Raw genomic sequence first — 10296 nt, 5'->3', positions numbered from 1 at the left:
TTCTCGGTTAGATGCATCAGCTTTATTCTCCCTACATACATATATTTCTGATTCAGTCATTAGTACAGTAGATATAGACAGAATATCAGCAAGATATTTTTAATATAGTTTGAGGGGCATTTTTAAATTATCAACTGACATATTTCAGATTGGAAAATTGGTGGAGTGAGTCCCTTGTCATATGTGTCACAGACCAGGCAGGGCAATGCTATACACACCCCCTACATTGATGCATACATTGATGCTAAAATCCTGAGAGATAATTTAACACAGGATAGTATACAAATGTAACCAAATGGACCTGGCTGTTGGTTACATTTGTACATTCTCACAGTTACAAATGGATAAATGAACACTGAGGATCTTATTCTGTAGTCGGTACAGCTACCAAACAACCAGACCAAACAGATCTAAACCAATTAATCCTCCTCTGTTTCTTCTGTCTGACTCAGTTGTTTACAGACCATTGGCCTTGTGAACTGCAGCACCACAGCTCTGCCACTGCAAAGTACAAAGCTACTTGTTTTAAATGCTAAATTACGTAAGTGGTGTATGATTCAGCAAGTAATTCATTGTTGAATTCAAGCATGCAGCAATCCATGTTATGTTTGTTTGTTTACAGCTTTGCATTGTTCTATAGAATTAGCAAGTATCTTGCATATTTCTGTTTTCTGTCAAATCCAAATTTTATTGACTGCATATTATGTAATAGAATTCTTTAACTTAATATTTCTTTTGTATTGCATGTCATAAAATAAAGATTATTTTCTGCAATTTGGTTTGTAGGATTATTTTTTATTTAGGAAGAATCAAATAATTGGTTGCGTAGTTACCTTGCCATGATGTATAACTCCAAAGGTGGGTGAAGTATAGTTGCTCCATTGATTGGAAATTTATATTGAATTCAAAATATGCATTGCTCCTCATGGACTTACTTACATTGCAACCGGAAACATCTCTCAAAGTCACTCTTTCAGCACATAAACGAATGCAAACGAAGCTGATTCTGCCAATATATAATATCACAAAACCTGGTTCTGCTTTTTATGTCAACTTGCTGTTGATTTGACTATAATTGAAGATCTGCATCCAAATCCGCAGATACAGTCCGGGTTTTCCTAATAACAATAGCTAAATCAACAGGAAGTTGACATTTTTATTTTATAAAAATGCAGAAACAGGTTTTAGTGATGTTAGAAGTGAAAAACAATGTGTCATCTGATCTCCAATTTATGAACTTCAGTAAATGAAAATAAACTCACCTGGAATATTCTCCCTCTCCAAGCTAGTTCTAGTTTCCAGCCAAGGTTCCCAACACCCCAGTTTGTCTCAATCTACTATGTGTGTCCATGATGTTTTGTGTGACATGTTTACCAAGCATGGGTTGTTCTCTGGGGAATGAGTCCTCGCGGCCTCCAAAGTAATTCTGTGTCACATGCTCGCACGCGTGCGCGCGCACACACACACACACACACACACACACACACACACACACACACACACACACACACACACACACACACACACACACACACACACACACACAGCTCTTCTTCTTGGCCTATTGGAATAATTTCAGCACATTTCAGTCTCTCCCCATCGTAATGAATGCAATAAACTGTTCATTATTCTCCCCTCCCCTCTGAGAGCTCAACATGAGGATTAGTCATCATGATGAGACATTCCTCACAGCACAACTCTGATACCACTAAGCTCCACATAAACAACTTCTATTCTATTCTATTGTTATGTTTTCTTGTATTCTCTCTTATATTCTATACTAATATTCTCTTCTGTTCTGCAATGTTATATCCTATGTTAAAGGACAAAACATGCGTGCATGCACTGAAGTATTTTAAATTTCAATTACTGTTTTGTATTTTGTAAATTGTATTTGGCTGGGATGGAAAACACGAGATGTATCAAGATACTTAGATCTTCTATTTTCTGTATTTTAAATACATAACATACATTTTATTCTCAAATTGAAACATTTTAAACATTTACATTATTCTGTGGAATAAATACATAGCCTAAATATGATTTGCTTACCCACCCTCAGAACAAATCCAACCACAAATTAGAGTAGTCTGTCTTAAGACAGAAGACTTCATATCACTTTGCCTCAACTAGTGAATGAAGCCTCGTGGAAATGTCCTATGCATTACATTTTGAGAGCTTGCTCAAAAAAGAATTTCACTGATTCTGATTCTGATTCTGAACATGAAAATCAATGAGGTTACCCTAATTTCCTGCAACGTCGAGTGTGCAAACAATCAAAAAAAGCATCAAGAGATTAAGTTGGTCATAAAACACAAAATAAAAATGTAACAAAATATAACAAAACAAATGCAGTGAACCAAAGCAATTACATGTTGACACATTGGTTTGTGTCAACATGTAGAAGACCCTGAAGAAGACCTTGCTAGGTCGAAACGTTGGTTTCTCATTCAAATAAATCCTGCGTCGTGGCTACGAGTGTGCAGCCTTTTCTTTACTCTCAGACACATTGGTTTGTGATCATAGACTTAAATTGCACAAATGATGAAAGAACATACATTTTCAAAATAAGCTGGAGGTCATTCCATGAATTAGGAGCATCAAAAGAAAAGGCAGACTCTACGAGCTCATACAGAACGTACAAAAGGGAACGAACCAGCCATGAGTAAGATAAGGTCCAAAGTTCTAATTCTTTGGGTCCTCGTAAGCTGACAGTGGTTACATTGTGTGATGGGAAACGTTTGGTCATGGTCTTGAGAGTGGGTAAGGCTGTTTCATTGTATGTGTTTTTTTCTTTGCTTTTCATATGAAGTCGTTAAGCTCCGCCTCCACGGCAGCAGCCATCTCATCCGTTTCCGAGCAGCTGCCTTCCTCCTCTTCGTTGGAGTCCTTAGATGACTCGTCCTCAGAGTACTCCATCATCTTTTCCTCCTTGGCTTCGTCATGCTTTCGCTTGTGTGCCCTCTGTACACTACCTGTCGGCCTGTCCTCGCTCGCCTGCATCTGGACTACCTCGCTGCCCGGTGCCTGCAGAACGAGTCCTCGCCTTGATCTCTGCCTGGTGCCCTGGTGCTGCTGCTCTTCATTCTCCTTTTCATCCCTCACTTTCGTCTTCCATGGCACCTGACTCTCGCTGTCGCTGCTCTCCTCACCAGTATGGATGTCTCTATCCATACTGTCTAGATCGTCTTTGTGGAGTGTGTAGAGGGGCATGATCTCTGACGTGATGGGTTGTTGTTTACTGCGCAAGGGTCCTGGCTGCTTGCCATCTTGGCCCGGCCCTGCTGTCTCGTCCTGTTGACCCCTTTGAGTTCCCCTGAGAGAAGGTTGCTCTCTATGATCATGGAGTGAGACAGACCCTGACTGCTGGGGGAAAGACGGAGGCCGTGAGGCCTGTGGACCCCTTCGGATCAGCTTCCCTCTGTATTTGTCTGTAATTGAGGTCCACACAACATCAGTTAAATATGCTGGGCTGTTTCTCTGTGGCATCTTGTAGTCCTCTTTTAGCGGATACAGCTGTTCCTCTGCCTTTTCCCAGCGTTCCAGACAGCTCCACAACCAATCAGGATTTACCACATGGAGGTGCTCACAGCCTTGTGCCTGACGGACCTTCTCAGTGCCAGCTCTTGCAGCGATGAGATGCGTTGTTATTCCAGGCTCTTTGGAGTTGAGTACCAGGTTTTTACCAATCTTGGCCCCCAGTGCCTTGGCATGGTAGCACTCCCGTGTCTGTTCCATTGGGTAGTTGGTGGGGTACAGGCCACTAAACACAATTGTTGTTCCCTTGAGTGTCTGTCTTTTAAGCTGTGGCACAATCTTGCGGATGTCGGGCATCTTGCCAGACTCCTTCCCAAGGTAGGCCTCGTAGTGGCGGTAGTACTCCTCATGGATCCTCACCAGCACTTCCTCCAGGTAGATGAGGTAATCGTCCCGGTCATTGTCACTGTCGCTCGACAGGTCAAAGTCCAGGTTGTTGGCCTTGAGGCGCTGCTCAGAGGAGTTCACCCAATCCTGCGATGCCGCTGCCACCAACGTTATGCTGCTCTTGTCTTCCTTGCCATCTGAACCGATGCTCGCCTGTGTTTCTCTCGACACCGTCCCAGATTCCGCCTCAGTCATTGGCCCTCTAGCCTGGGCCTGCTCGCCCTCCTCAATCCCTGGGGGATGTGTCTGTTCATTCACTATTAATCCCTGAGCAGAGGGAGGGCTGTGGGGGGCTGTGCAATCCTCTCTCCCGCCATTATTGTGGTCCTTCCCCTTTTTCCTGAGACCGTTATTCTGCTCCTCTGCTGTGCCATCTGCAGGCCCGCTTGGCGCATCACCAGCTTTCTTGGCCATCTGAGCTTCTCGTGATCCCACCGGAGCGTTGATGTCACCTGTGCCTTGGAAGTAGATGTATTTCTTCACAGTGATGAGGTTTGGTGCAAACTTCCACACATCCTCTCGGTCATCAATTATACAGACCATTGAATCCCCACAAGGGAAAAGGTTCCTCAGATTCCCTGTCTTGGAGAAAGGATCGATGCACTCGTCTCTGGATAGGATCCGATTAGAGAAGAGTTTCTTTTCAGGATCCAAAAAACCTGAAATGGTGTGTGCATAAAGGTGGCTTCCAAATGTGAACACATGCAGCTCATAGAGTTTGGCAATTTTCTCCAGGAATTCCTTGCAGTGTGGGCGAAGCCGTGTGTGGAGCATGGGCTCACCTCGTCCAACCTGGAAGTGGAAAATCCCCTTATTGGACATGCGCTGACAGTGCTGCTCAGTGGTGTGGATGAGTGTCTGGTCCAGATCTACCATTAAGACCAGTTTCTTGTTCCTGTGCAGTATCCGCTGGTCATCCCTGCCAAGCTGCTCTGCTTGCTCTGAGCTGATCATCAACTCAGGGACACTGTGCACCATGGAGATTGCTGCCGTGGAGATAGGCGCTTGCTGTCTCCCATTCCTACTCTCGAGCTGGGTCAGGTCCTGGCCACATTCAGCACACAAACCCTTCATTACTGTTGGGTGGTTGCATTCATCTATTCTGACAATGACACTTCCAGCTGATATGACTTGTCCGTGTTGACAGCAGAGCTCCCTCACCACTCCAGCACGGTCCGACTTCACCTTCTTCTCTGATGGCAGACTATTTAAATGATCTGTGGCCCTAGCGGTGGCCCGAGCTTCTCTCTCTACTGGGGATATGGGGATGCAGAGCGCCAGCACGGAGTCCATGTTCACCAGAGACCCGGGTTTCACCTTCCACTCCACCAGGCGCAGAGGGGGAGCCGAGGTCGGCGAGCAAACATCTGCCATCTGTTGCACCACTATGGTGGTGGTGGGGCCCTGGCCCTCCTCCGCCACACTGCCGGTGCCACCCGAACCAGAGTCCGCAGGATCCTCCATCTGGTTCTATCTACTGCAATTATCTCTTTTGAATTTCCTTATCCGTTAACTTTAGGTTAAATGAAACATATATTTCCTTCCAGATGTTGTGAGGTTGTCAGTCTTCAAATAAAACAAAATGCATGTGAAATGAATATGCCTACATGGATGTCATGAGGAATAATGAGAAACGTGTTGTTGGTTGTGGAGAGTAATCAATGCTTATATACCGCTGACTGTTCTTGACGTCACTTACAAGTTGACTGGCATCTCCTTATGGTGCCTACATTCTATACAGGAAGGCTCACCCCTCTCTGTAGAAACTTCAGACCTGGTGACGACACTAGGTACCCACTTGCACCGGCTTGAGGTGGAGGAAGTTAAGTAGTGACGAGTTAACAGCTGCTGATGTTGGCAGTGAGGCTCGGCTGGCTGGCTGGTTGTGGGTCAAAAACAAAATCTCTTTTAGACTGATGTCACAGTTAGTTCCAACCTCACATTGTGATTGGCTGAGAGGCATTGCCAATGTCTCCAAATACAGAAATGTACAACTTAGAGTGTAGCTTGTTTACCTTACCTGTATCCTAGTAACGGTTTCTCAAACACAAAATGCTGACTTGATCGTGGTCCCATTCACTCATATTGTGTGATTACCCTGTAAATATACGAAAACAAAGCAGGACACTGTGAATGTAAAGTACAATTATTTAATGCCTTCAAATTCACACCCTTTTATAGGCATTCAACAGGCAAGTTTGACATAAATGCAGCATACAGACCACTTTGCAATACATTTTGAAAATCAACCTCTTCATCACGCAGGAATGTTGAGAGTAAAATCCTGTGACTATTTTATCATGGGCAAGTGTGATGGAGGTGTGGTCTGTATGTAATTTGTGAATTTACAGCACACACACTGGTGTCAGCATTCTGATGCTCTAACACACACCTGCTTGGACGACGTTTATATTATAAATCATATTTTAAACAGAAATTTGCAGCCATCCCAGAAGGCTGTTGTGGGATGATCCTATCATCACCTACCCACAGATCCCAGGCTTGAAGTGGAGTGACATTGGAGGGCTGGCCATGTGTGACTAATCCTTACCTAGAGGGAAATGTGTCGTTTAAAGGTAGTACAGTATATGAAAGCTGAGCAGAGTGTTTGTTTAGTTGGCAGGTTTGAAAATTGCAAAATGAACATTGTTTGTTTTTCTTAGTAAATAAATTGAAATACACAACACAATGCTATGCAGCAACAACAGACTCTGCTCTCCGAGCAGTTGCTCCCCCTCAGACACATAACTAGTGTGTGTGTACAGTATATTTGTCTGTGTGTGTGTGTGTGTGTGTGTGCGCGCGAGAGAGAGAGAGAGCGAGAGAGATAGAGAGAGAGAGAGAGAGAGAGAGAGAGAGAGAGAGAGACAATATTTAATTTCTTCAATGTTGATACCCCTCAAACCCCATGGCGTCTGGGAACTCCACCAGGGCAGTGTTGCAGCTGAGGGTCCTTTAAAAAAAAAAAATCACCTGCTGTCACCCAACTGTACAAGAACAGCGGAATGGTTGAAAGTTACAAAAGGCGCAGAAATGTGTCTGCAGCACCTGTCACCCCGCTGCTGAATTTTCAGTAGAATCTGAATCTGACTCATTCTTAGGAAACCCATCAGGTCCAAGCAAATGCTGGCTGGGGTCCTCCAAAACACAAGGACCTGGCCCAGCCTTGGTACTAATAATGTAGCTGATTCCTTTTGCCATGGACTCTAAACCAATAGCCTTCATCAACTCCTCAGGAGGGACTGCATGGTCGACCGGAAGACCCTTTAAAAACTGCCCACCACTGATCTCTGGGGGAAAGAAATGGCGGACCACCTGGACAAACTCAGCAACATGCTCCTGTAGAGTGTAGATCACTGCATTTGGCCCTGCATCAAATGTATAGGCCAGCCTTATCTCCCCGTGGTGTTGGTTATACCGGTGCACCAACCTGATGACTTGATGAGACACGCTGTTGAGGTAAAATATAGGTGGGTAGGTGTCCAGGCAGATGGCGTGAAACTGGTTACTGTCTTTCATGGTCAGTCCAGCAAATGTGGCAAAGTCCTTCCTGTGCACCGCTTCAATCATCTCCCCCAATCTGTGTGGAACTACAGAATCCATCCGGTGCTTAAGGAGATGGCTCGTGTCTACACTGGTTCTCATGCCAGAGGTGCTGCTTACAGGCTTCCTCTCAGCACTGACCACAAGTATGAGGACTCTGAGCTCAGGCCAGTGGTTCTCTGGTTCCACCTGCTGGGCTATACTGTCCTTGCCATCCTTTTTGCATCCCATGATCCACTGGACAAATCCCCCATACATACTCCTACAGGCACTTCCTGAGCCTTGCCTGGCAATCACGGACAATTCCCCTTCTACCCCAAACACCTGAGCCAGTGTGTACACTAGACAAGCAAAGCCGGCTGCAGAGGAGGCGAGTCCTGCAGCTGTGGGGAAGTTGTTGACAGAGCAGATGTGGACTTTATGAGACAAACCGATCCCATCCACAGCAGACTCCCCATCACTGCATCTCTTCCTCGCTAGTTGACGAATCTCTCTCAGACAGGACTGAAGTCTGGGATGGCTTATGTCCTCCTCTTTACCGTTGAGCCATATGCGATCCTCCTGAAATGATCTGCTGGTAGCAACTGTTGTGGTTGTTTTCAGCTGATCTTGATGGAGTGTAACACTCAAAGAGGAGTTGATGGGCAGGATCAAGTCCTCATTTCTCTTCCCCCAGTATTTGATAACTGCTATATTAACAGGCGCAGTGCATGTCACCCTGTGTGGCATGTTGACATTGTCCTCAGACATCCTTGTCTATTGCCTTTTCTGTGTATGTCTGGCTGTGTGTCTGACTCAGTTGTATGCCCAAATGTGGACATGACTGACATCACAGTACTGATGTCATATATGACTGACGTCAAAGACTGACGTCAAAGACTGGCATCCAAATACTCTGATAACGGGTTAGTTATCAGAGTAACCCTCAGTTTACCTTTCAGGAAATGATATGTCCTAAGGCAGTGGTTCTTAAGAGTGGATTTTTCCAGGGGGTCAACAGCGGTCAAAAGCGGTCAACATCTATTTATTTCACTAATAGTTATATATACTATGTATTAAAAATTAAATTCTCCCTATGTGCCATTTATCATGGCGCTCCCCTTGACGAGATGCTGCAGGCAGACATCTGTCCTCCTGGTTGCCAGGCGATGGTGGAGCTGCAGCCCAGTGGCTTCAGCCCCACTGTACTCCAGACTGCTTCTGTTCCTCTCTCAGCGGTTCTACGACATTGATATGCTCCTCAACTGGTCCTCTCGGTGGAAGCACAGTTCACTGAGGAAGAAGAATGTTTACTATGGTTACACTCAGAGACATTACCGGGCCAACATAGCGACAGCCTACTACATCTTGTGCATGAAGGGAGGATACAGGTATGTCGGCCAGCCGGAGTGGTTCCGTCCAGGCAGATGGGGCAGACTCAACTGGGACTTTCTAAATCACGCAGAAACCCTCATGGAGGAAATAGACATGAGCAACACACTTATTAACTACAGGGGGATGGACAACCTGGTGGGACAGCCGTCTTTGCGTACACTGTCACTGCGAGGGTGTCCAGAAGTGGACGACTGGTCGCTGACCAGGTTGCATGAGTTCCAGGACAGTCTGGAGGAACTGGACATCTCTCATTGTCCACGCATCACCTTCCGCGGGCTGTCAGCTCTGAGCCATCTCAAACGGCTGCGGTGTCTAGACATATCGTCCCTCCCCGGGGTCAGCTAGCCTATGAATTGAATACCAAGGCCCTCATTGGAAACAAGTCCGCGACTTTTATGAACGGACCTGTTAGACAAAGTATTTTAAATGTAACTGTGCTGTTTTACATTTTTTGCCTAATAAAATATTCAATCAATCAATCAATCAATCAATCAGTAGTCCAGGCCTGCTCATCATCTTGTTGGAGGAGATGTTGCCCCACTGTCTGATCACCGCTACGGGGTACGACCTCAGCCTGAGGCCAGAGAGAGGAGAGAGGGTGGAGGAGGAGGAGCAGAGGCATACGCATACAGTTTAAAACCCTGGTGCTAGCCTATAGGGCAGTGAAAGGAACAGCTCCTTCTTACCTCCGGGCTATGGTCGATGCTTACACCCCTGCCCGACCACTTCGGTCGCCACCTCGGGCGACTGATTGCCTCGTCACTCAAGGGTCCTTCTGGCCGATCTACACGGTCACGACTTTTTTCTGTTCGTCCCACAGTGGTGGAATGAACTCCCCACTGATGTCAGGACAGCAGAGTCACTCCCAATCTTTTGCCGCAGGCTGAAAACCCACCTCTTCAGGAAACACTATCCTTCCTCTTCGCCTTGCCTACTTGTTGTTAACTAGTTGTACAAACTCTTGCTTTATTGTTGTATTGTTTTATTGGATCTTGTTTAGTCGATACACTTATTTGTTTTAGCTCTTGCTCATTTGATTTTGCTATTTGTCTCATCTGTTTAAGAAAGTAGGTAGCTGATATATTGCACTTTTACCTTAGTGCTAGGTATACTCTTGGTTGCTTGTTTTAGCAGAAAATGCACTTAAGACTTCTGGTGATTAGTAGTTTTGTTTCCCTACCTATGTTGAATGCACTTATTGTAAGTCGCTTTGGATAAAAGCGTCTGCTAAATGACTGTAGTGTAATGTAATGTAATGTAATGAGGCAGGGACAGAGGTAGGATAGAGGCTGAACAGGCTGTGCATTTGTCGGCTGGAAGGACGTTATTGAACCTGGACAGGAAGCCTCGGATCTGATGCGGCACAAGGCCGAAGGAGGTGGGGGGCTCATTCATCTGGTCTACTGGCCACATGTGCTGTAAGGATGACATCATCTCGACAGCCCCCGGTCTGCT

The 10296-nt window shown here is 45.6% G+C and overlaps 3 protein-coding genes across 3 annotated transcripts; 1 reads left to right on the top strand and 2 right to left on the bottom strand.

Moving 5' to 3' along the window:
• Positions 1 to 2802: 2802 nt before the first annotated feature.
• LOC308106260 (RNA polymerase II subunit A C-terminal domain phosphatase-like) lies at positions 2803 to 5289 on the bottom strand (the record flags this gene model as incomplete). Its single annotated transcript, XM_080457314.1, has 1 exon — positions 2803 to 5289. Exon 1 carries the CDS (start codon positions 5215 to 5217, stop codon positions 2803 to 2805), a length of 2415 nt encoding a protein of 804 aa, XP_080313440.1. The 5' UTR covers positions 5218 to 5289.
• Positions 5290 to 6975: 1686 nt separating this feature from the next.
• On the bottom strand, positions 6976 to 8217 carry LOC308106259 (diphosphomevalonate decarboxylase-like; the record flags this gene model as incomplete). Its single annotated transcript, XM_080457313.1, has 1 exon — positions 6976 to 8217. The coding sequence occupies one exon, from the start codon at positions 8215 to 8217 to the stop codon at positions 6976 to 6978; it is 1242 nt and encodes a 413-aa protein (XP_080313439.1).
• Positions 8218 to 8556: 339 nt separating this feature from the next.
• On the top strand, positions 8557 to 9478 carry LOC308106258 (distal membrane-arm assembly complex protein 2-like; the record flags this gene model as incomplete). Its single annotated transcript, XM_080457312.1, has 2 exons — positions 8557 to 9182; positions 9337 to 9478. The coding sequence occupies 2 exons, from the start codon at positions 8557 to 8559 to the stop codon at positions 9476 to 9478; spliced, it is 768 nt and encodes a 255-aa protein (XP_080313438.1).
• Positions 9479 to 10296: the final 818 nt, after the last annotated feature.

The sequence above is a fragment of the Gymnoscopelus braueri genome, assembly GCF_963280865.1.
Source record: "Gymnoscopelus braueri genome assembly, chromosome: 18".
NCBI lineage: Eukaryota > Metazoa > Chordata > Actinopteri > Myctophiformes > Myctophidae > Gymnoscopelus > Gymnoscopelus braueri.
This window is presented reverse-complemented; position numbering and strand designations above follow the sequence as displayed.